The sequence below is a fragment of the Lissotriton helveticus genome, chromosome 3_1, assembly GCF_964261635.1.
Source record: "Lissotriton helveticus chromosome 3_1, aLisHel1.1, whole genome shotgun sequence".
In the NCBI taxonomy this organism is placed as follows: domain Eukaryota; kingdom Metazoa; phylum Chordata; class Amphibia; order Caudata; family Salamandridae; genus Lissotriton; species Lissotriton helveticus.
The window spans coordinates 1,021,705,237-1,021,732,152 of record NC_136061.1 but is presented as its reverse complement, the minus strand read 5'-3'; the positions used below and the strand labels follow the sequence as shown (position 1 = coordinate 1,021,732,152).

The following is a 26,916-nucleotide window of genomic DNA, read 5'->3' as shown; positions in this document are numbered from 1 at the left end:
GTAAACTTATATGGCCGATGGGGGCAGAGGGAAATCTGCGTTTACGTAGTCCGGTGCGGGCTCTTCTAGATAGGAGGAAATAAAAGCCTCTGATGCAGTCGGCCTCATTTCTACATACTCTAAAGGGTACAGGTGGTGGCGTTCGCGACCTACTGGGTGTTTCTGAGGTGGTCACTCTAGCTAGTTCTTCTGAGAGGACGGGATAAATACCAGTAACGACGGCATTTCTTTCTCTATCAGCCTGTTCTGTTTTGACCCGTTCCCCCTCCTCCCGCAGTTCTTTGTCTTTGGCTTTTTCCTCTGCTTGTTTAGTTCTCTCTGCTTTATTGAATTCTTTCTCTGTTCTCCTGTGTGACTCTTTGCGCCACAATTCAATGGCATCTTTCTGAGAGGGTCTTGACTTCCTTTTCCATAGCGCTTCCTCTACTCTCATAATGCATTCTGAATCCCATGTTCCTGAGATAGGCCATTTATACTTTTCCTCCAGGTCCTTTGTATAGTCTACCCATAAATCTAAAAACAAGATGGCGTCTAATCCATGCTTATTATACATATAATGACCAGGTGTGTCTCTAGGCGGGATGTTAACTGACTCTTCTAGTATACCTTTTCTGGTCCCTATATGCCGCAATTTTGAAAACAGTGGCATGTTTGAAACCAACACAATGGAAATACAATACACAAAAATAGACTGAAACAATCAACAATCATTCACACTAAAACATCATAACATTAAAACAAACATGATCTAAACCAATACAGAGAACTAAACATGTACTTGAAAAACTATATGCACTGGAATACAGTACAACCATACCGGTCTCAAAAATGAGACACGTCTTTACCGTGCCCACGTTTACCATGGACCCGTCTTGACCGTGCTCGTGTGAACGAACCCGTCTTTACCGTTTTCACGAATAACGTGAACCCGTCTTTACCATGCCCACGTTTTACCGTGGAGCCGTCTTGACCGTGTTCGTGTGAACTAACCCGTCTTGACCGTGCTCATGGAAATGAGGCACGTCTTTACCGTGCTCACGTTTTACCGTGAACCCGTCTTGACCGTGTTCATATAAAATGAACCCGTCTTGAACTTGATGCATCCCCCATAGTGGTACTCACCGGGAAGCAGAACTTGAAGGCCTCGGAAACTTGATACTACGCTTGCGCCTTGGAACAGGTGGGCCTCAGAAACCTCGGACCTTGCTCTCTCACGGGTGGGCTCTGGTTGGGATGATCCGCAATCCTCACCGCCTCGTGTGGACGCCTGGTCGCAGTCCGTCCTCCTCCTGGGCCTGAGGGAGTAGCGGGAAATCCCGATGACGTGTACACTTAAAGTCCGTCACGGCTGTAGAAGGGGGCAAAGGCTGGACCTACGTCGCCGGCGCGTGGGGAAAGGGATAGTCCCTGTTCGGGCGCCAGATTAATGTGGTAAATAAAATATTACCCTGGCATAATTTCTAGGCATTAACATGTATCAAATGAGAGGCAGAGAGTCCGTGGTGTCCAAGTTAAAAGGGCTTTATTCCAATAACTCGAGTTAAGGGAGAATCTGTTCCATCACCACTGAGGTTCAGGAAGGGTCTTCTAACATTATTTACAGAGAACACATATATACATTTTTCCTTGTACATAGGGAGGAGCGCTCCAGGCAGAGCAAGAAAGAAAGAGAGATAAGAGCATGTGGGCGTGCATGAGGGTGTACACTTGATGAGTCACAGGTGGGTGATAGGTGGGTGGCTACATAGAGGAGGAGTCGGATAGCTAGCTGGAACTTTGCCCTACTTGTGCGTGCAACTTGAGCATGACGTGCAATTGACGTGTAACTGGGAGGAGAGCTGACTTTCAGTCTAGTAGAGAGATCTTTAGTGTCAAGGCGACCAGCACGTCTGGTACTAACTGATATCTTAAGTCAGGGGATGTATTATCTGAAGCAAAGGTTGCTCATCACTAAGAATCAGAAAAAGCATATATTTCTTCGTTCATTACATGGGGGCTGTGAGCTTTCTACAGATGCAAGTACTGTAATTTCATTTAAACAGAGACAGAAAAGCTGGGCCCTATCTCAGCAGACGGGTTCTGTTTACCTTTTTCACCGGGCATGCAGATAACTGTTAAGCAAAATATACTGTCTTGGCAACCCTTGCTCGGCTGAGCTAGAAGTATGCGAGGTCAGAGATACGTAACTGCAGCTTTCAGTGTGTCAGGAGTCATGAAAACCCTGATTCAGAAAGTGGCTCAGACTGAACCACAAAAAGGGTTCATTACGATATTTATTTAAAAGTGCACAATGCAAATACATGGGCCTTCATGTTAGCTTAACGTTTGGGAAACTTGATGACAGGCACCTTAATGCAGGACGTGATTGCAGAGGCCTTGTGATTCAGGCCACTAAGAGAAATATGCATGGGTGACATGCACATACATGTAACATAGGGTACACGTAGGGGGCATCTTGGTCGGGCAAAATTTCATTTTCCTCAGACTTAGGGGCATTTAAAACAACTTTCCTGATACAGGTAGCATATAAAGTATAGGCTAAATACCAGGATCTTTAGCGGTTGCTTTAGGCTGTACAAAAATGAGAAACACATACAACAAAAACCTGGACCGTTCATATTTGCAATATTTCTGCGTACTATACTTTTTAACCCTTAACTAATCGAGCTGAGCCATTTCACCTGTATTTTAGTTATATCGGAAATAGTGGTCATTTATTCGAAACTTACCAATCTACGCGTGACAACTACGTTTGCTTTTTCCAAAAATCTTTAATAAGAATGTCGGTGCACAAATACGGGCCTACAACTCCGTGGGCCGGCCACGGAGCGGGCTGGAACTGTACATGTGGGGATACTTATTAGTGGAAAACCTAATGGAGTCGGTGGTCGTTGATTTCATAATAAAAAGTGCGACAAGTGCAATAAAATCATATCGAAACTTCAGTGTGGGCGAGTATCATAAGTGTTGAAATTCGAACTTTCAATAATCATGATGCGCCAAAACTTAACAACAATTCATTGTCCGAATGTTCAATCAGTACCCATCTCATGTCAATTCATTGTCCTTCATTGTCCGAACACATAATCAGTACCCATCCCATATCAATTCATTGTCCGAACTGACAGTACACATCCCATATCAATTCATTGTCCGAACATATAATCAGTACACATCCTATATCAATCCATGTGTTTTAAAAAAACTGCATACATATCTCATGACACCAAAGCTGAGCAATCGGGGTACAACAAGGAGTTGAAAGTTTCATTTGTACCGGCGCCATTTTGGGTGCAGCCAGGCAGATCAGGCATAGTCAAAATCTCCACCAACTCGTGGTTGGCCCAGAGCCTCTTTCGGCAGTCCAAAAGTTCCGTTAAAGGGCAACAGAAAGGACCGGCGGTATGAACCATCAGTCAAAGGGGGAGGGAGGCAACAATTTTTTCTACCGGGTCATACTGGGTTTTCACGGAACTGATCCGACCTGTAGTCTGCAGGATTTTAGTCATTCAAACTGAGGCTGGTGCCAGCATGGGAGCGCCGACGTCTCGCGGCTACATTTTCATCGTTCCGCAGGCAGTCATGGCAGTCATTCCCCATCAGGGGTGTCTGCGGGGGTCGGGGGCCCCCGTGGCTCTTATAGAATCTTCAAAGTCAAGGAGAACACTTCTGATTGTGGGACTCATTTCTTAATTAACAAGCAACCAGGCCATCCCTTCACGCCGGGCCCGCTCCTACAGGGTCGACCGCCATTTTACGAGTTCCAGCAGTCACTGCATCACAAGAGTGGACGAACCCTTGTCGGGTGAGTGGAGCGTTGGGGGTGCCACTGGGTGCCTCCACCTGGGGAGGTGGGAGAGGCTCCTTCGCGCCGCCTCTCCCTCCCAGCGCACCCCATGCCGTTTTTTTTTTCTCGGCCTTGACATTCATGATGGCCGGACCAAGTGATGAGAGGGGGGGGGGGTCGGAGGCATAGGCAAGACATCCCCCCCCCCGGTGGCCTGCAAGGCGCCGCTCCATGGCCGAACGGGGAGCTCATACCAAGCCGAGGCTGGACCAGGGGATACAAGGGGGGGGGGGGTCGATGGCATGAGCAAGACATCCCCCCCGTGTTGTCGCAGCCATTATTGAAGAAAGAAGAGGAGGGGACGCCCGGATCCCGTCGGCCTCGGCTCCTCTTCTGGCCCACCTTATGCGACGATCTCCCCGGCCGACGGCTGGCAGCAGGACCCGCCCTACACGTGCCGAAGATCTCGTCTTCCGGATGGGCGTAGCCGCGAACCTGTTGCACTTCGGGAGTTTCCAGAATGGGGGTAGGTATCTGCTGACTTGTATCTATCTCATGTTACCGTTATTGGGGCGTGGCAGGCGGTGGGACAGACATGTTTGGAGCAGTGAGGGGTGGCGAAGCCTAGTTGCCTCGTGGCCGTCGCGATGTCAAGCTTGGCTTTTCTCACCATTTTCATGTTTCTTATTACGGGCTTATTTCTAACGTTTCTTATTTCTAGCGAAATCATGTATTTTATCGTGAGCTATTTCTAACGTTTTCCTATTTGTAGCGAAATCAAAAACTCATCAGTGGCCTACTGATTTTGCTTTCTTATTTCTTTCTATTTCTTTATTATTATTTTTTTTCTAGCATGTTTCATGCTAAAGTTTCTGTTTAACAGGATACAGTGATTACTTCGTTATTGTTGCATATGTCCTTTTTATTAGGGGTGCCCTCCGGTCGAGCCAGATGACCTACCTCTAATAAATGGTCCGGGTGGAACTAGTTTACCAATCAGTGGGGAGTAGATAGGCATGACAGATTACAACGGGGGACAAAGGTCCACATTACCTACCCTTCACTACTTGCAAAGATTAGACAGAATATTTCTTTTCTACGTTATTTGCAAACAGGGAATGCCTCGAACGAACTATTCCTTGAACAATAAAATGTCCAAGTAATCAATCAATCAGTGGGTAGAAAAAATAGGCATGACGGATTACAATGGGGGACAAAAATCTGCATTACCTATCCTTCACTATCTGCAAAGGGGGGCAGAATATTTCTATTCTTCCCTGTTTGTAGACAGGGAATATCTCAAAGAGCAATAATCGATAAAAATCGATAACAAACAATCAGTGGTGAGAAAGATAGGCATGACTGATTACAATGGGGGACAAAAGTCTGCATTACCTATCCTTTACTATTTGCAAAGAGAGAGAAACGTTCCTATTCATCGCTGTTTGCAAATAGAAAATGTCTCAAAGAGAACCAATACTTCAAGTACAATCAATCAATCAATCAGATGGATAAAGCCATCCTACCAATCGGACGTAAAGACGTCCTACTTAACCTTACCCGGACCGGACCGTGTGGGCAATTCTTCGCCTTCCCTTTTCCAGCGCCCGATCGTTCTCTTCCTCCATGTTTTTACCGCAGCATTCCTGTGGGATTCCAGTCAGGACAGTAGGTCACTTGAGAGAGGTCCGTTCGGAATCGGTGAAGTTCATTCAATCGGCAGCCGGACGAGGGCCCTCTCAAGGCAGGTATACTCCAATCGTTTAGATGTTCACCCCATCGTCTGGACCTCTCTTACCGGACCTTATGTCGCTGATGGACCCCGCGTTGGGAAGCCAATTGTGGAAAAGTCAGCCCATAACACACCTGATGCCCAGGCTGCTGGCGCAGGACGCCTCTTAGTTCCCATCTTGAACAATTACCAAATAAAGAGACGGGCGCTGGAAGCAGGAAAACAAGAACAGAGTTTTATTTCTCATGAGGAGAGCCTGTCATTTCGGACACTCGCATAGTGTCTTCAGGAGGTGCTCTCTAACAGCCTCTCTGAGGCCTGGCCTTTTATACACTGGTTTACGACATGTGACCGCTCTTTATTACAATAAAGACATTGTGAAGTAATGAAAAAGACATCCCCGGTACCCCCCAGTTCCGGCTCATTCCAACACGTGGCTACAGTAGAGGTCCTCACCCCCCCCATACAATAGGAGGGGGCTATCACGCAGCTGAGTGTTCCGCCGATTCCTTTGGAATGTGTGCGCCTGATCGAATCTCAGGGGGTGGGGAGGTCATGATCAATAGTAGCTCCTTTGAAGAGGGGCGAGTGCATACAGTAGTGGGCAATAAACTGTATCCTCAGGCTAAGGGATGACCAGCGGTCCGTGCAGACAATCGGGCTCAGAGGAAGGGGTCTTCAAAGGAGAGATATTCATGAAAGGAAGGATCGGTGTGGACAATCGAGCGTAGAGGAAGGGTTTATCAAAAGAGGGGTATTCATGGAAGGAAAGGAGGTGTTGGTCAGGCACGGGGTGTGATTCCCAGAGACAGAGTCATGCGGAAGGGGAGGGTTCATGACTTGTGCATGTGAGAGCGGGGGCAGCCAGGGTGCATGGGGGATGCTTGCAGGGTCAGGGAAGTGCGCTGACGATCGATCGTGAACAGGGAGACCATGGTACCTAAAATGGCTGTCGTGTACGTGTGTGCATGGGTCTATGCTGGCGGGATAACACAGTCAGTGTTTCGCGATATCCGTTCTGCTTACAACAAGGGGTACAGTGAACACAAATGAACGCCGCTTATGTGCATATACATTGCCATTTTCAACAACTGTCTCTCAGTGGCCGGAAGGTTATCTTTCAAAGCTCTCAGCATTGATCATTGAAAGATCCAATGGTGGGCACCTGGTTTCTTACAATCAAAACGCACACCATGCAGTTTAAAAAACAACTCAACCTCTTATCAAGAATGGCCCTACTGCTGTTAATTCATATATTCCTTATAACCTGCAGAGGCAGTTTCTTCTTCTCAACGTAGACATGCTCACTATAGAATGAATTGCTAAGAAAAAGTCTGTCCTTCCAGAGTCCTTCCAGAGCTATAAAATCCCTTAACTATCTCTTAAGTAAGACTCTAGTACCTGCAAGGCTTTAACCCTAAATGGTTTGCAAATGCTTCTTGCAAGCCTATTTTAACCCTTCATTTCTTTCTGCCATGCTCATAAAATGCATTCGTATGCCACTTCTTCAGGGTTTGAGCACACAAACTGGGTATCGCATATGAAACTGTTTCTCAATTCTAGCAGATAACACTGCTACCAACAGTCTTGTCTAATCCATGCATCTTAGAATCCAAATCACTGACTCCTGATCTCAAAATACTTTGGGACAAGAGATGGGAAAGCGCTAAAATGATGAAATACAGTAAAATGCAACAAAAGACGTATAAACCATGTACATACTCTAATCTATGCAAAAACCAAGCAGGGAATTAATTAATAGTGTTTCTTTTAGATGTAGGAGGGCACTCTAGCAAATCCCGATTTAATGAACTGAGGGGAGCACATGCAGTTTTTGAGGGTTTGGGTGTATTATATGGTATGCTTGTGCAACCTTACCGTGTAATACACTTAAACTTTCTTGGGTCCAGTCAGGCTCATTAGAAAAACCCTTGGCTCATCTCCGGGTAGCTGTGGCTTCGAGCAGCAAGGCTTAAACACAGGAACTAGTGTTAAACATTAAGAAGCAGCAAACAATGAAATAAGAAAGTTACACAATGCGAAAGAAATCCGGCACCAATTTATAAAAATAGATATTTTTATGAATTTTTAGAGGCCAAGATGAGCAATATCCGCCGTAGGGTTCCTGAGATATAGATTTTTTAAGTAAACTTAAATCTTAGTTCTTTTAGTCACCACTGCAACCAAGCATTGGTAACCGGAAAGTTTGGAAAGTTTGGAAAAGTTGTGTTCGCCTACTCTGGCTGACGAGGGTGACCTAATCCGGCAGGGAACAGGTCAGGGGTGCCACTAAGGAGTATTTAGACAGTTACCTGGTTGCCAAAGCATTTTCAAATCCATTCCTGAGCTTTACACCACAGACTTTAACGGAGTGGTCCAGATGCTTTGAATGCAGGAGATGGAGGATGCTCAAGTATGCCCTGGGAACTGTGCGGTAGATGGGGTGTCCTTCCAGTTACTGCTCCTTCCACAGGTCAAGTGACACGACTTTGGTCACAAAGGTCGGGGTTTCTCCAAGTCCTCTTAGAGTGAATAGAAGTCCAGCTGCTGTTGGACTACCGGTCTCTGTCCACAACGGGTCCATCAGTATCCTTTGGAGGCTAGTGTCCCTCTTGGGCGACCAATTTGTACTCAGGCGACATTCCCGGGTCTGGCATACTCAAGTGCACCTTTTGCCTACCAAGATTAAATTTCTTGGGGTGCTCGGCGGCGGTCAGTGGCGATTCTCCAGAAGTGGCTACTGACTTGCCGAGTTGGGCTACTTCACCTTTGATGGCCCTGGTTTCAGGAGGGCATCTGACTGACCCTTGCAGTCACTTCTTTGGTCTGGGGCTCAGGAGTGTCTTTTCTTTGAACCAGGATCCACAGGCACAGTCTTGTTTTTTTGCTATCCCAAGGTGCGGCAGGTGCAGTCCAGTAGACGGTGCAGCCTCTTTTGCCAGTTCAAGGGGTCAGCAGGGCAGTCCCTCTTCGGTCCTTTCTCCAGTTCCAGCGTGATCAGAGGTTCAGAGTGCCATATTTATGCCCAGTAAGTGTCTTGGGGGGGATGATGCAGTCACTAACTAATGGGCTGCCAGGATCCCTTCCACCCTGTGACAACTTTTGGCAATGTGTGGCATCTAGCAATCCCAGGGTGCTCCATTCTTCCCACTCCCTAGATATCTTAACCCTTCCTTAGTTGTGAGGAGCTTGGTAGCCCACCATAGAGGTATGGCTACCTCTGGGCTACACATCCACGGGAAAACCAGTTTGGGCACTGTTTTCCTCTCTCTGTTCCTGCCGCCAGCATGTCTACCTGAACAAAGGGGATACCCCTCAGGAGTGTGATCGCCATTTACCCACAAAAGGTGGCCAACACCCCGAGTGGCTTCCTGCAAGAGGGAGGTAACACCTCCCTCTGTACTAGGCTACCATTGCTCCTAAACTTGGGGGTTGTTCACACTACTCCCCAGGAGGGGCAGTAAGCTGCCTGGTGTCCAGCAACCATGTGAGGCCACTGGACAAACTGGGCTACAGAGTGGCAACTTTCGAAAAGTTTCTTTTTCGAGTTCAATGCCACGATTAAATTGATACCTTGAAGTACCCATTTTAGTAGTCCCATTCAGAAGTTATCTGGGCTGAGTGGTCACCCGGTAACTCTGTGTTAGCCAATGAGTATACTAACATTCCCACAGCAAAAACCCACAATTGTGAAGTTTTGCTGTTAGGACATATACAAAATATATGTCCTACTTAATATATACAGCTCCCTGCCTTGGGGCATGATAGGCCTTCCTTAGGGGAGACTTGCATATATTGTTAAGTGAAATGGGGCTTTGCCATTGGTTTAGATGGAAAAGTTAAACTAGCAGTTTTAAAACTGCGCTTCCTGGTTGCAGTAGCAGGCCAAGAGCCATATTGTACTTGGTCACACACAGGGTGGCACAACCAGTGATGCAACCCTGAGGTGATGTCTTATGGCCTATAATTAAGGCAGCTCATGCCATTTGGGGGTTGCCAATTCAACATGTACTTTGTTAGGGGTTAGATCACTGGCACTAAGATCTGGTTAGCAGACCTCAGTTCCCTCTCAGCCGAAATAGCCTGCAGCATCAGTCCACAACTTTGGGGGTGATCATGCAAAAAGAGGTATTTCCTTACACAGTTGCTCAGAGTGTGATATGTTCATCAAGTTCTAGATTGGCTCAGAAATTCTCTGATAAGATTTGGCAGAACAAATGGCTTTACCAACTGTGTGTTAGGGTCTACAGTTTCAATTCCATGTAGGATAACAATGGAAAATATTGAAATAGTTTTCCAAGATTTCAGGCTGTCATATAAGAGATATCCAGCTAAGAAGATAATAAAGCATGGTCGGAGACTGGGAAGTGTATATATGGTAACTGGAAATACTGGACCTAACTATTGGCTGAAATACATGACTAGGATATCAGTGGATGAAATGACATGTATGCTTTATAAGTATAGAATTGTATATTTAAGGAGTTTGTAGAGCGATAAAAAAGATATTAAGAAACGGTGGGATGGAATGTGAAAATAAAGTGAAAACATCGCAACATATTTCGCGAACTCGCGGGCTGACCATGACAATGGCAGAAGCCACGATCTCCTTAATAGCCAGGCCGGATAAAGACCAACCTAATGCCAATCCTATCCCCTATTTCCCTCCTGAACATATAAACCAAAATAATGGCTTAAACCCTTGTGACTCGTCTAAAAGCCTACCTTCCTAATCTGATAAATGCGGACCAACCAGGTTTTGTCCCTTCTAGATCCACCAGCGACTCTACCAAATGAGCTCTCCACGTTATAGATCTGGCTTGGAAGTGCCACAGAGATAGGATCATGCTTTCCCTCGATGGGTAGAAAGCATTTGACTAGATCAAAAGGTCTGTATTGGAGGATACCCTGTGCAAAGGCGGCTTTGGTACCAGCTTCCGGAATAGATTGACGCACTCTACAACTCTCCTTGGGCCAGAGCTAGTGTCTGTGGCATCAACTCAAAGAAGGTCTGGCTTCAAAAGGGCACCAGACAAGGGTGCCCACTACCTCCTATGCTCTTCGCTCTGTACCTGGAGCCTCTCCTGCAGAGGATCCGAGACCATAGGGTGTCCCCTTCCACTAGGATACCTTCAAGATATTGCCATTTTTGGATAACATCCTGCTCTCCCTGACTGACCCGGCCCAGTTCTTTCAAAACCTTCTGCCAATTTAGAAGGAATACAGGGTACTAGCAGGCTATAAAGCGCTTGGTGGCTTCTGGGGTAAAGGGGGTGCGGGTCGATTCTCCACAAGCTTCAAGCGGAGACCCCCTTCACCTGGACAAAATTTCCTTCCATATTTAGGAGTCAGCCTGACGGTAGATCTCTATGCATGTGCAAGAAGCAATTTCAAACACTTGGTGCAATCTCTCAAGGCACTCCGCTCATCGTGGCGCCTCCATGCCCTCTCCTGAATGGGGAGAATAGCCTCCTTCAAAATGTCTACTTTCCCCAAGATATTGTACATGTTCCAGGCCCTTCTACTCCACCTCCTGAAGACCGAACTAGCACAATTAACGGACATTTGTTAATTATTTGTTTGGGCTGGGAAACGTCCTTGACTTTGCTACCAGACCAGCACATGCCACCCGAGACACGGGGGCTGGGGATCCACTACATCCATCTCCACTACTTAGCATCCCAGGTGAGATATGTGTTGGAGTAGCTGCAGGAACAAATGGATAAACCCTAGTGCTTTATAGGTCTGAATATGATATCCAGACTACTGGCAGAGATCCTCTGGCTCCACAAGAACCAGAGAAGCCGCAATCTTTACAACTTCCCGATCATGAGGGCCACAATCCAGGCCTGGAACTACCTCTTCCGCTACTAGGGAATAACGTACTATCCATCTCTCATTACCTCAGTACTTGGGAACAGGGACTTCCAATTCCAGGCATGGATTGCGAACAACTTCTACCGGCTTAGAGACCTATTCTATAAGGTCCTCATCTGCCCTTTTGAGGACATCAAACTAGCATACCGTATACCGGAGCGAGAGAGGTTCCTCTATTTGCAGATTAGAAGCTGGGTGCTTCACCCTCCTATACAGGCAGTAGTCTCCCAACTTCTTATCATTTGATCTCCCATATATAATCCACCCTGCTCCATAATGCCACTGAAATGAACCCTCCATAAAGGAGGGCTTGGGAGGGGAATCTGGGGGTGGCACTAGATGACAAACAATGGGGAGCCATTCACACAGAAACACATATCAAATCTTGCCAAACACGCAGAGGGCAGGGAGGCATTCTGTAAGATAGCATATAGATGGCAGTATGCACCAGCACAGATTCATATAATGGACAGCAACAGATCCAAGGACTGCTGGAGAGGATACGGAGGGATGTGGTCCTGCCCACACCTGGGTCGATTCTGGCATTAAGCCTTGGCCACTATGGCAATCAATCAATCATGGCATTTGTAAAGCGCACTACACACCCGCCAGGGTCTCAAGGCGCTGCGGGGAGGGGCAGATATAGAAGGGACGGCATTGGGTAAGGGTCTGCATCGATACTCCTGGGTCTACTTCAGGAGCGTACATACCCCCTTCACTGCCTTATGGGGAAGAGAATTTCCCGTATCCTATTAGCAGCTAAACAGACAATACCGAGTCTATGAGGGAAAAGACCTCACCCCAAATACCACAACGTGGCTGCAGAAAATTTGGCAATTCTAGGCATATAAAAAGGCAGCACATGACCTTGCATCGTCATTTGTACACATTAATCCTGAACAATTTGTTTTTTATGCAAAAGGTGTGCAAATTGAAAATAATAAATCAAACAAATGCATTTAGTCTTAATTCAATGGTTTCTAGAGTATTAGACTTGCAGCTAGGGCCAACGTCAGCCAACCATTTAGTGCAGAACATTTTAGCTATATAATACACTGTAGTTTTAAACTCAACACTGTTTAAATGTTTTTCTTTTTTAAATCACTCAAATGCATGCATAAAATGTTAGTTTTCTCAAAGTGGTTACATTTGGAGCAGTCATTCTGCTTCAACAGTCATGAAGGGAACACATAAGTACTGTTCTTTCTTTTTTCCCTCTGTTAGCTGACGTCAAGAGCATAAAATAGGACCCTAAAGGGGAGGCAAGCAATTCCAGTTCAAAAAGATTTTCCTTTGCCCTGGATTTTTCTTAATGCTCTGCCCCTCTTTTCAATGAGGTCAGTGCATCTCGACCCTGTACGTGTTTCCTTGGGTTTTATCAGAATGAGGACTGACATGATGAATGTTGCCACTCTGGAGAGATAAATTGAATCAAAAATATATATATGATGATTGTGCAACAACTAGCACAAAATATATGACCAACTCAGTGGTCATGCATAGTGGCGAACCTGCAAATTAAAAATGCGTTTTAAAAGAGATTTTATCTGAGACACTTCATGGCTAATTATGATGTCTGGCGGAATCACTTCTGCCCAACACCGACTCTGTCATGGGACTAACCGACACCGGGTCGGCGGTCCCGACTGCCCCCATTAGGATGTGAGCGAACACTGTTCAGTCGCATTCCTATATTTCACCGGCAGTTGCTTGCTTCCATAGTGAAATGGGAGGTGTGGTTCATTCCTGCACCCCATGTAGGCACCTCAAGGTGCGTACCACAGTGTGCAGGAATCAACAGGGGAGCACTATTGGTGCCCCCTCAACCTCCAACCGGCAGTGCACCAAAGGCGGCCACGCTTTCTGGCAGACCGGCATGAAAACCATTTCGGAAACCGTGATCTTCATCCCAAGGGCGGAAAGAGCCGCCCTTGAGATTACAGGCCGGTTTACAACTGGCGTCCTGTTTCCTTTCCGACCGCCTCCATCATAATGAGGCAGTTGGAAAGGAAACTGAACGGCCCACTACGATACGATACAGCCCTAAAGGATCCGACCAAAGGTTGGAGCTTTTACAGGCAGCGTCGTAATCGGCCCTTATCGTCAAAAATATATATTTTCAGTGTTATTTAAAATACGAATTGAAACATAATGGTGTACTTTACGGAGGCTGTTTTTAAGCATTACCTGTATTACTGTGAAAGTAGGTGTTGGAAAACGAGGCAGTATCTGTGAGGCCTGCACAAATAACATGTCACATTTATCCTTCACTGCGAATCAAACACCCTATTGTAGCGCTTGACTCTCAGAGGCTAGCGTTGCAGAGCAGTCTAAGGCTTACTCAGGGGAGGTGGTGTCGGCTAGTAATCGGCATTTACAGGTACGAAGAAATAACACTCAATAATTGATAGTCCAGTCTGTACTTTGCTTCATAAAAGTAAGAGTACATTTATTAAACACACACTACTCAATACTATGCAACAATTTACAAATATACATAAGCTGTTGGAATTACTTTGTGACATTGCATAACATTCCCACCCCTCCCGCAAGGGGGGTTGGGGGGGGTCTAGTACCACCACTCCCATGTATGCACATCATCTTGCCCCCTGATGCAGTGGGTTGAACATAACCTGGAGCGAGGGTCTTGCCCACTGGCACCATCCCAGTGACGACCCACCCCATTATCTCAACAAGCATTTAAAATGGGCACACCTGCCATGGTGACACATAACCCTGACTGAGCATCTCATACTGACCATGCAGTATACACCTCTACATCTTAGAGGCTAACAGTCTGGGTTTTTCTTCACCTAACGCAGCAGCAAGAATACATGTTCAGGCACCACTTAAATGAGGTACTTATCATAGCTTATAGTTAGACTGTAGGGCAGTCAAAGCCCCTAAAAGGCATCACAGTTATAATCACAGGATTAAGCATATACAGCCAGACACCCTAGCAGGAATGTCCCGCAACATAAACCCACTTTGCTTATGTCTTCACATTACACATATGAACAGTCCCTCAAAAGAAACCACTTTAGATGAATGCACCTCTATGTAAATACACCTCTTCGCCTCCAGGGGATGCCCTTCTCTAGACATCCCAAGCTCAGCCCCTTCACACCTTGGTGCAGTCCCATAAACACCCCCAGCTGAAGAACAAAAGTTCCAGCCACAGGAGGATATTGACACATGGCTGAGACCTTGAGGGGTTGTTTTTTCCAAATCCCCCAGAGACTTAGGGAGGGACTTTACATCGTCGTGCCGGGGGAGACTGCATTGCTCCTGCAGCTACCCCTGCACCTTGGCACACCAACAGAGGTGGCCCTATCTTCCTGGGGCCACCACACTCCGAAATAACCAGGTTTCCTTGGAGGCTTCTGAAGGCCTTGCAAGGCATTATGGGGCGCTTCTCTGCTTGGCATGCATATTATAGTAGCGGCTCTCTCGCTGCTTCGGGGAGAGCCATGCTGCCCCTGTCAGCCTCACGCCCCATCTGGACCCCCAGGTGAGTGATGGTAGCTCAGGGAGCCCACCCTCGGCTGCTCCGGCTGGCTCCCTGCCCGACCCGCACCCTCGTGTGCGTCCGCGGGAGCCAGCGTTTCACTTCTAGACCTGGAGACGGTTCCTTGCTGGCGGGTCTTCGGGGGAGTGCGACGGCACTCCCCCAACCTTCCTCCTTCCACGGGGAGTGCGGCTGCACTACCCCTCCTTGGGGCTTCACTGGGGCCCGGGGTTGAGGGTCCCAGGCCCCCTCCAGCAGTTCTTCAGGGTAGGCACGACGGCACTCCCAGGCTTCAGCCTGACTAACCGCGGGGGAGTGCGTCGGCATTTCCCCACCTTCACACTCCGGGCACCAGTGGCCCAGAGTTGGTGATCCCGGGCCCCAGAATTCTTCACGGGGAGCGCGATGGCGCTTCCTGGCTTACACTTATTCCTCCAGGGGCCAGGGTAGGCTTCTGGTACCCCCACGGCGCTCACTGACTTTGCCAATAGCGTCGGGCTCAAAGTTGGGATCCCAGGCCCCAGAGTCATCTTAGCGGGGGGAGGGCGACAGCGCCCGCCCTCTGTTGTCCCCGGGGGCCAGGTTGGGCTTCTGGCACCCCGTTTGGGCCACTTTACGTGGAGCGCAACGGCGCTCCGCGACTTTGCTTCATGTGGGTCAGCCCCCGGGACCTGACTCACCCTGGTAGCCCATCTTGGACCGTGGCACAGCCCCACGCACTTCTTCATCGGTCCTAGCAGAGGTCAAGGGTCGCCTCCAATCCGTACCATCCGCTCCATCAGCTCCGACATCTAAATATCTAAGAAATGAATTCAGAGTGTACCTGAGTGTGTTGTGAATGTATGTGTGGTGAGCGATTGTTGATCCAGTTCTTGAAAATCCTGGAAGGTTTATATGTTGCCTGGCCGTGTACAGAGGATGTTGTCAACATTGCTTCTCCACATATTAACAACATCCTGTGTATATGGACAAGCACAATAGAAACCCTGCAGGACTTTACATAGTTATGTGCGATTTATGGATTATTATTGAAAATCCAACGTTCTTCATATTGAGTCATTTATCAAAAAGGCCTGATGCTGGGGTTAATGAACAGCCCATTGCCACACCTTTGTCTGTAGGAAAAAAATACCTGTTAAATGTAAAGAAGTTTTGCCTTATTTATTTATCTATTTATTATAAAGTTTTGTATAGCGCGAACAAGACCCGTAGGTATCAGAGCGCTTTACAATAAGAGGTACGTTAATGAATAACATATATAATAAAACATTTAAAAACACATAAATGAGGTAGAAGATTATATGGCTTTAACGAGGTGAGTGTGTGTGTGTGTATATATGTATATATATATATATATATATATATATATATATATATATTCACATTAGTATAAGGTAGAAAATAAGGGTACAGCTTGGTCTCAAGGTATAGCGTCAGTCCAAAAATCATCGTTCAGCCTATATCTCTATTCATGTTGGTGAGTTTCCCTTCTACTAACGTAGATGTTCCGTATTAAGGCATCAATTTGTCCGATCAATGATCCGTAATCTTCCCTATGTCAAGAATCTACCCATCAGGAGGTTCTTCACTTCCCTCTTAAATGTTACTGTATTTTGAATTTTTCTAATGTTTGGAGGGAGTGAATTCCAGATTCTGGGGGCTGCTCCTGAGAACGCTCGGTCATATGTTTTTTTTTACACAAATACATAAATTTAGGATGCAGCTTGTGGAGACACAATTTGGTCTGATGCACTGATCTACATACAGTTCTAAAACCTCCAGGGCTTTCTCTGGAGGAACATTTGTGTAGAGTAACCCTTCATCTACTGTCAATAGGATTTGTTAATTTGTAAAACTCTGGCCTTCTATGTCCTTCGTGATGTCCACTGTGTCAAGTAGGTATGATCGGATTATGAAAATGAAGGGTTTGAAGAATGTCTATATGTTTGGAGATTGTATCCAGTATTGATGCACGCCCAGATGTATTTGGCTGTCCGGATGGATGGTCCAACGTTTTGTGTGCATTGCATTTGGTAATGAGTACATTGTCTATTTCTGTTGTGTTGCCTTCAAATTATGCATATGGTATGTACTATTGGTTTCGAGTGTTCTATTTCAGATGCACCATTTTTTTTAAACATAGCTGTTTGGGACAGTGTCATGAACTGGTGGTGTAAAGTTGGATTGAATCCGAAATCCAGAGGTGTTCATCGAAAGGTGTTCTCCTTTTCCTTAAATTAAGCTTTGAGTTCCAACGTCTGGAAACATTCAACTGCTTCTAATTTCATGATTATGAAGTTTGTTAATCTTGACAAAATGTATGATTAAATCCAAGGAAAGCAATTGTATATCTTTATTAGTCAGCGGGTAGTTCAACAAGGTAAGGATGGGGTTATCTGTTGGTACTCTTCCACTGTGATCTTATTTCCCCCTTGTCCTGTTCCTCCTTGTAACTGCCGCGGTACAAGCTTCTTCTTAAAAAGGGTGCTGGGATCCTTATCTTCTGTATTGTTTAGAAGGTGATAAATATATTCTTAGGCCGTTCTTGTTGTATGAAGTGCTTGCTATTTTTGTTGTCTGGTGGTGGCCAATCCAGATTTCAAATACAGGTAGACTACAAGTTTTAAATTAGATTTATTTCCAATTTTTTGCTTTTTTCATTCTTTGTTGCCGTTTGAAATCTTGAATCTGCCCTTTTAAAGAGCTCTTTGTTGTCTTGAATGGCTTTGTTATTGCTAACGCTGTCCTGCTTTTCATCGATTTCAAGTTCTTTTCTACTGAATCCTACTGTGGTTTCAATAGGTAGCATCATCCAATCTCTGCTTTATTTTATTTATATGTAAATGAAATCCGTTTTGGTGCCTGGGTCTTCTGTAAAATAAATGGGTCAGTTATTAACCTGCAACCCCTATGGGATAGTTCCTGCTCTTAGGTGTTAAAGGAGTGTTTGTCCTTGTAATTTCGTTCTTTCTTTTTATTTTTTAAGTCTGGTACTTTTTGGGGGGTTGCTGTGGTGCTCGTGGCTGTTAATGAAAAGGTGAATGGAGGTTCCAGGAACATTTTAGCACAGTGTGTTACGTTCTGACGTATTTCACCTCTGCCATTGCAGGGTTCAATTGCTTTAATTTCAAGCGAACTATAAATCAAATCATTCCACCATGCACCTCGTGGATCTGGAATCCATACAAAAACTGTGTATATGGAGAAAGAATAATTGGCCCATTTAAAGACTTCCAGGGTTCTTTCTTGTTTCTTTAATAAAATGAGCAGTGACTTTCACCAAGGCAACTGAGGCAGCATGTGTAAACCGTGTATTAATGCGTTCCTTAACAAATACCTTTTGCATCTTTTCTTTGGTTCGAGGTCTGGGAAACACATAGTAGCCTAACTTTAAATGTGATTAAAATAGTGTGTATATACTGTAAAAAAAAAAAAAAATCTACAATTTGGATATATACATATTTTTTTTTAAATAAACAATTTTATTGATTTTTGCATTAAACAAACAAATAGCAGCTTGACACATTTAGATTGGATATGCACACCATCGCATGATACATTGGGGTTTAAGGAGTATCGACAATGATCTTGTTCATCGCCTACGTCATGTAAATTAACAATTGCATACATCAGTAGGTTACTCTTTAAATCAATTCAATTGATTGGTCCATTTACCTCACACCCTGCGATATTTAGCGGGACATCACAGCACCTCATACAAGGGCTTTTCCTGCATGGCACACCAATCCACACCCGGCGCTATTTGGAGACACTCAGGGGCTTAGGTTGGGCCCATGCAGTGGCGATGTCACGTTTGGCCACTGTTGAATATTTTTTGTTAATATTTTCTTCAAGCTTTTCATTCAATAGAACATGTGGAAACTGGTATTTTAAGAAGAATTGTGCTTTTTCTTTCAGTGCACCTACATTGAAATTGAGCAAGCGGAGAGCACCTACGCAGTCATCCTAAGCCGACCATCCTGGTTGTGGGGTGCAGAAATGGGAGCTAACGAGCATGGAGTTTGTATCGGAAATGAAGCAGTTTGGGGGCGGGAAGAGGTCAGCGATGAAGAGGCTCTGCTAGGCATGGACCTTCTCAGGTTGTCATTTGTATTTTGACTTGTATATTGTGTTGAACTTTACTCATAGACATTTTATTTCATGTCTTTTGTCATGCTTCAGAAATCTGACTCTGCCTCACCATGTATTCAGATATTTGTATTGCTCAAGACCCCTTTGGAGGCTATTATTTGTTTCCGGACAACTATTTGCAGTCTTTTCATTTTGCCATACTGGAGTAGTGAAAAGTGATGGATAGTTCACTGTACACATAGAGCTTAAATGAATGACTCAGTTATATTGTCTCGTTTTTCCAGAATAAATTCACAGCTCTTCCCCACCTAACAAGCTGCAAAAATGATCATCTGTCAACCGTACAACATTCATTTGGGATGGAATTGTGATATTTGGATGACTGGTCATTTGGGGTTCTATATGAATTACTCTTTGCTCCCCTTGAGCAGTGCATGAAGCTCTTCGAACAATATTTCAGACTTCTACGCAGTTGCCCCCTCTAGTTCATTAATTTTCCTTTGCCATCTCACTACTGATTTCTGTGCACCAATTTGTTCTTTTTTGTTTTCCTACCCTCAGTGTCGAGGAAGATACCCACTGTACTGTGTTTCCTTCTTGCCCCACCTTCCTCTTGTTCCTAGGCCCATTCACCGCACCCGTCTGCTTTCCGCTTTGTTTTCCTCCTTCTGTTGACCTCTATTCGGATCAGTGGCGCATTTCAGGCATATCCCTTCTGCTCTCTACATGATCATTGAAAGTATAGCACTTAGTTTTAAATGACAAACAAAAGTTATAAAATGTCATGGTTTGTTAATTTCCCAATAACTGTTTTGGCCACAATGTTGTTTTTATCATTTTTTAAATTTGCATTATGCTGCATTTTACCAGAAACCCTGCTGTGTTTGAAATGTGAAATTCGAATAAAAATTGGATAGATTAAATATATTACTTTTCAACTAAAGATGATGTGTCATGCATGGTTCTTAGCTCACTATTAACACATACATTTGTCCTATGTACTAGTCAATATCAATTCTGTGCCCCTAATGCCTTTGGTTTTAGTTTGAAAAGTAATAAACAAAGGAGCATTTTAACTTCTCTCCTAATTTAACCCTTTTTAATATATTATGGTTTTATGTAGCCATCCTTTTCTAAGCTGCCTCTAGGCACATCTCTATGGTGAGGTTTTGTCTCCCTATACCACTTTAATTCATTGAGCTTTTCAGGGTTTATCAGAGCGAACAAATTGGGATCTGTGTCCATAGTATATGGCAAATATGGGTAGTAGGAATTGCTTCTTATTGAAGGGCTTGATACACAATAATCTATCATTCTGTGTTGTAGGCTGGGGCTTGAAAGAGCAAACACGGCTGAAAAGGCTCTGGATGTAATTGTTGATTTGCTAGAAAGATACGGCCAAGGTGGAAACTGTATGGAAGATCGGGGCTCGTTCACTTATCACAACAGTTTTCTCATTGCCGACAGAAAGGAGGCTTGGATCCTGGAGACAGCAGGAAAATACTGGGCAGCAGAGAAAGTAGAGGGTAATTATCATGTTTAAGTTCCACAGGTTGTCTGCTTATGACATGAAGTACAAACATATTCTGAGATATTGCAACATGACTACATTTTTCATAAACCTCGTGTTAGATTTATGTTTGTCCTTCTCTTACTGTCCTAACTATGTGGAGACTGATATTTTGAACTGTATATACGGGGCAGCCTCCAAAACAAATGATGTAATCAGTTACAAATATGTAACAATATACAGTTCCCGACTTCTTTTAGCAGACGTAAATTGATTTAAAATGTATTTCTAACATTGAATTAAATGCTGTCCTCAATAAGTAGACTAGAAGCTGCAAAGGGATGAGATATAGTGATTTAACATCACTAAGGCGCCTATGTACATGACAAGCGTGGTTCTGATAGAGATCGCAGGTCACCCGACCAATAATTTCGCCACTCTGGCTTCGGGCCCATATACTCCAATTCACCATATATACATTGATCAGATGACCTTACAATCTACTACCAATAATCATTGAGTCCCTTTCGATTATTTCCAGTGTACCCGACTTACCATCCACCGTTACGGGTACCTATGACCACGATGGGTCAGGGAGCTAGCTGTAAAAGGAAAGGCAGCAAAATACAAAACCCAACTTATTGTACTTTTATTTTCATGAAATGACCACGAACAACTGGGAAGTTTTAAGACCTTTATCTAAAGTTCAAATTCAGTGAGCAGACAATTTATTGCGAGCAGACAATCAATAACTAAGATGACAAAAATAACATATCCATATATGAAAAATGCTAAAGCAACCATTTATAAATGCAAATGTGGGAAGTGGAAAACAGGGATATACTATGTAAATTCAGAAGTGAGATCTAAGAATGGACATTCATAAACTCATGCACGTACTAGGGTTATACTATTGGAGAAGTGCTTATACTAAGGAAAATTCAGAGATCCTATACATCTATAGGAAGAGCGAGAAAAGAGAAACGCACTATGCATCTGGGAACTACTTTAGTCAGATTTATACGAGAAAATTATAGACCACATCAGCAAATTGGAAAAAACAATGGAGAAATGATTTCTAAAAAGGTAGGGTAACATAGGAACACGCTATGATATTAAATGCAAAATGACTTTAGGATATGCAATGGTTGCGGAAAGCATGGAAAATTATCATATGCAAAGGTATGTCTTTATTGAAGCAAAGACAGAAAATAGAAAGGTGCAGTTTCAGAGTTTTCAGCAAGATATTTACCTAGACTGGTGTGAAAACCAACCCTGGCCACGGGTCAGTTAAGGGCAGGAAATACCCCCAGGAAGGACAGACATCAACGGGACAGCAGGTGCAGAATGGACACCCCAGGACAGGAAACCCAGATTAGGATCAGGACAGGACCACCAGGACACGACCAGCACCCGCAGTTTGGAAGCAACGCCTGCGCTCCACCCTCTCTGCAGCTATCAGTCAGGACCCCGATTGGGTCAGCGAATTCCCAGCAAAAGTGCTCCGCCAGCACTTAAGGTTTAGTAAAACCTTAGTCTATGGTCAAATTCGGACAGAGTGCTCCGCAGCGCTCTGTATCTTCAGTCACCTATTGAGTGCGTTGGGTCAGTGACAGGTCAGCTATTCGGACAAGTCGGACAAATTCCCTAGGTGAACCTAGGCTAGATATACTGTTTTGGGACAGTGTACCACCCCCCCAAATGTTGCAAAGTGTCAGAATCCCCAATTTCGATTGGTCCTAAGGTAGGATTTGGTTAACACACCAATCAGAACAGACTTCTGCAAGTCCCTATTTACATTTTTGGGTACCGCCTAGCGAGATTGGGGTTCCCATGAGAGAATATGCAGAATACACTAGGAAAAATTTCATTGTAACAGTTTAAGAACATTCAAACTCCATCTTGCTGGGTCAGAGGTGGCGTTCACATGAGCATCTTGACTGTGGCTGCCAGCTGGCTGAGTTCCACTGCCCAAGGTTGTTTCTTGCCTCGCATCACGAGCATGCGTGGAAGGGACCTTCAAGATGGCTCACGACCCATTCGGACCCCCATTTCCCGTGATACATGAAAAGTAAGCGAAAACAAATTAACACATAGAAATAAATGAATGTATTACATATCATGATTTCGTACTTCATGTTTATCATTTATAAAAATATACTATGCAATTAGATATTAGTGCAATATATAACGACACGAGAGCAACAGCACGAGCCTCACCACATGATTACTTTGAGCAGCCATTTTATGGCTATTACGCATGCGCACCCTTTCCCTCTCAAACTACATCTACGTAAAGTCCCGCGAGTGTGACTAACGCATGCGCAGAAGCAAATTTAAAAGCGTCGGCCATATTATGGACACGGGTTATTTGTATTAGTAAAACACATAGGCAAGCTTCGCTACTACACACGTATACCCAAAATAAAAGAGATTAGTAAAACGTACAATTGTTATAAGGTTACAACAGATTCGAGGTTCATGAATCGAGCAAGTCGCGATGCGAAATCTTGCTCTATCAATCCCCTCTTTGATGATATTTACTATCATCACAAAATAATGGAACCAGATGCCAACTTTTCCTTTCACACTTTGTACAACTCTATTTCTTCCAACAGCCTATTCAGTTTCTCTTTCTCGTTTTTGGTGGGGTGAGAATTTTTCACCCTTTTGTAAATCTGATTATTCATTTCTTCTAATTCAAGTTCATCCGCACTCCGTTTCACTCCTCTTGCATTCACTTGATACCCTTTTGTGTGTTTGCGACATTTGCAACAGACGAATATGAGAAATAGGATAAAACCTATCACTCCAATTGGCATCAGTACCTTAAACAGTAAGCTTCTACCTAAGCTAGCAAACCAATGACCTACATTGGAGAGACCATCAACCAGTCTCTTCCAGGCACTGTCAACCTCGAGTGGTTTGAGTTCTTTTTTCCAAATTAGTAATATTTTTCACATATCTTTTGAGTTGTACACTTTTGTCCGGAATGTAAGTGCAACAATGTTGCGCCTTCAACATCCGGCAGACTCCGCCCTCTTTTGCTAATAAAGTGTCAAGAGCAAGTCTGTTCTGCAAAACCATTGATCTGATCGCAACCATTTCGGTATTGACCAACAGAAATCCATGAGCCGTGTCAGTAGACAACACATCCACTATTGTGGATAATTTGCAAATTCTGTGAGTGTTCAGAACCACTCCCACTCCAGGTATCAGTGCACTAAAAATACTACCCATTATTTCACCTACGCTTTCTCTTTTGCTACGCACTAAGCCATTAGTGTTTTCACTGCTTCCAGTAATTTCATTCACATGGTATATTTTCGGGAAAACAATGCCAAAGTAGCAGCTTCCATACCAGTGATCCGGCAATTTGAAATAAGCCTTGTTTCCACATATATAATAAATTCCTGGAAACACAGGTTCTGACCCATTTTTGAAACCCCAACCTCCAATTACCTTGTAATTGTGCTCACATTGACTGGAACCAATGAAAATGTTATTATAATAACTAGTCTTCTCGCGGTGAAGACAGAGTTTCCCTTTTTCCTCGAAATCCAGCAACAAAGCAGGCCCTGCTCCGCCATTTGAGGTGCTTTCCATGTTTTCAGCCCATTTAGGAGTTTTCTGTCTTTTGTCATTTGCCTTTCTTTGGAAACTCTCCCTTCTTTTCTCTGCCATGTTTAAAAATATTTTCTCTTGTTCATGTAATGAACAGGTCAAGTTGTCCCTGTGTGCGTCATTTAGGTCTATGGTACCTATAGTCAGAAAGTATTCTCCCATATAACGTGTAACGTCACTTTTAGTATGTACAGGGTTCAGGTTTCCACTTATAGGAAGTTCAGAAAAGATCACGTCAGTGTTAGAGTAATAGTACTGTAATGGTCCTCTTTTGTAAAACAAGCTTGCTAAAATACTACAGGAAATTCCATATGTCAGGGGCAAGTGATGGTAAGTCATGCCTTCAGCTACAGAAGTAGGTAGCTTCATGCAGACATAGCAATCCTCTATCTCCATAGTCTCTACATAGTGTACTAACAGGTTTGCGAAAACATTTAAATGAGTCTGATTTTTTACTCCATGGTAATGTAGTCCTTCCTCATCTGATGCTTCTAAGTCTCGTTTTGTTTGTCTGAGCGCCTTCTCATGTCTTTCTACACTTCGTGTTGTCAGTTCGTCTGTGTCAGTAGTCTGTGTAGGGTCGATATTAGTATTTTTGCTTACCATAAAGGGAATGAAAACTTTTAGTCCTATCCAAACTAATATAACTATAACTATACTACATATACATACTTTGCAGCATGTTTTGCAACAACTACAACTAGGCCTTCCATTCATTCTTGAATCAGACATTTTGGCTCAGAAGAAGTTTTCAACCCCTCTTTGTAACTTTACACAGGTAGCTTACTCTGTGCAATTTCAGGTGAGCTCTTCTTCTTCGGCAGACAAATCAGTAACCTGATCTTCGTCGCTTTCGTCAGTTATATCAAGCTCCTCAAAATTTTCCAAAATTAAATATGTCCATTCAGGATCCTGATATTTTTCATTCAGTCTTTTTATTCGATCACTTCTTCTTTTGGAGCTATCCCCAGGCTGTTCTGCAATCCGTGGACTTCTCCTTTTGCCTGCAAGTTTCTCTTGTACTGTTTTTATTCTCAGTCTCAGTCTCTTAATATATCTTGGCTCAATGTGTTTCTTTTTCTTTAGTCTTTTAGCTGGCACTGTGATCTGGCTTTCTTCTAATGCTCTTTTGTTTTCACTTGTTTGTGGCACTTCGGTTTCTGCTTCTTCCCTTCCTGTCTGACTAGTCCCAGGTCTTGTATCTATTTCTTCTGCCTGGTTACTAAGCTGGCCTGGTTCAGGTGAAATTTGGTTTTTGCTTTTGAATGTCTCTGTTTCTGCGTCCTGAACACGTTCTTCTAATTCTAACTGATCCTGTTCAAGCACTTCGATCCCTTGATTTTCTTCTGCTCGAACTTTTACACTAGTTCTAGTCTGTCCCTTTTCGATTTCAGGAGTTAGTGGAGGTGTGTCAATCACCTGATCTGTCCCTGTCTGACCTTCTTCTTCGTCCTCAGACTTGATGTGAATCTCAATGATCTGAGGGTCTTCGCCTGTGCCTGACTCAACCTCTCTATTCCACTCTCTATCTTCGTAGATTCGCTCTCTTGTTCTGATTGGGTCTTCAATGAGATCGATTATAGGCATCCAATCATCTTGGCTGGTGCTCGGCTGCTCGTCATCAGCTACTTCCGGACCAACATCTACAGGACCCTCAACTGGACTGGTGCTCGGCTGTTCGTCATCAGCTACTTCAGGACCAACGTCTGCAGACCCCTCAGCTGGACAACCTTCAGCTCCAGGCTCCTCGTCTGGTATCACCTTCTGGGTATGGCTGGCATGGATCCACTGGGGAACGCCTGCACACTTCACCGCTGTCGTGGTTACCAGGATTACTTGGTGCTTTTTTCCCCACCTTGGTTCAAGGCAACTCGAACGAGTGTGTTTCTTTATTTTAACCCAGTCACCCGGAACCAATTTGTGAACTGGGGTTGTCGGGTTGGCGACGGCGTCTGCCCCAATCTGGCGAGAGATAGAACGCACTTGGTCACCCAGTTGCTTGCAGTATTCAAGTACCAAATCATCAGAAATGCTTAACAGTTTGTATCCTGGTACCCATGCTTGTCTCATCACTCTTCCCATCAATCTCTCATGGGGGCTCAGGCCTGTTTTCCGATCTGGAAGGCTCCTGAGTCCCATCAGAACAAGAGGTAAGGCATTTACCCAGTTTATGCCAGTAGAGTCACACATCTTTGCCAATCTATTCTTTATGGTGCCATTGATTTGCTCTACCACTCCAGAAGCCTCTGGACGATGTGCACAGTGCAGCTTTTGTGTGATCCCAAATGCTTTGCAGAGTTGAGCCAATATTTCATTCTGAAAATGTCCGCCTCTATCTGATTCAATAAAGACTGGAACCCCGAACCTAGGTATCAACTCTTTTAGTAACAGTTTGGCTACTGTTATGGCATCATTCTGTGTGGCAGGGTAAGCTTCCACCCATTTTGAAAATAGGCAGACAACTACAAGGACATATCTTTTTCCCTCACAACGAGGCATGGTGATGAAGTCAATCTGTATTCTCACAAAGGGACCCCCTGACTTCCCAATTTTCCCTAGTTCGACTACTGTCTTCTTGCCAGCGTTGAACTGCTGACATGTCAAGCACCTCTGACAAAGGCACTCTGCTACCTTCCTGAATTTCTTGTTGTACCAAGTCTGTTGAAACACCAGAACCATGGCATCCCTACCAATGTGTGATCCTTCATGTATCAATCGGGCCATAGGGGCAAGCAGGTGTCTGGGTAACACAGGCATACCATTTGGGCCCACAATGACACCATCCT

General features: G+C 44.5%; 1 protein-coding gene across 1 annotated transcript in view; it reads left to right on the top strand.

Moving 5' to 3' along the window:
* SCRN3 (secernin 3) overlaps positions 1 to 26,916 on the top strand; it is a 150,415-nt gene that overhangs the window by 52,340 nt on the left and 71,159 nt on the right. Inside the window, exons 3-4 of the mRNA XM_078681544.1 lie at positions 18,823 to 19,004; positions 20,323 to 20,522. Coding sequence (XP_078537670.1) covers positions 18,823 to 19,004; positions 20,323 to 20,522 — 382 coding nt within the window. The remainder of the gene's footprint in view (positions 1 to 18,822; positions 19,005 to 20,322; positions 20,523 to 26,916) is intronic.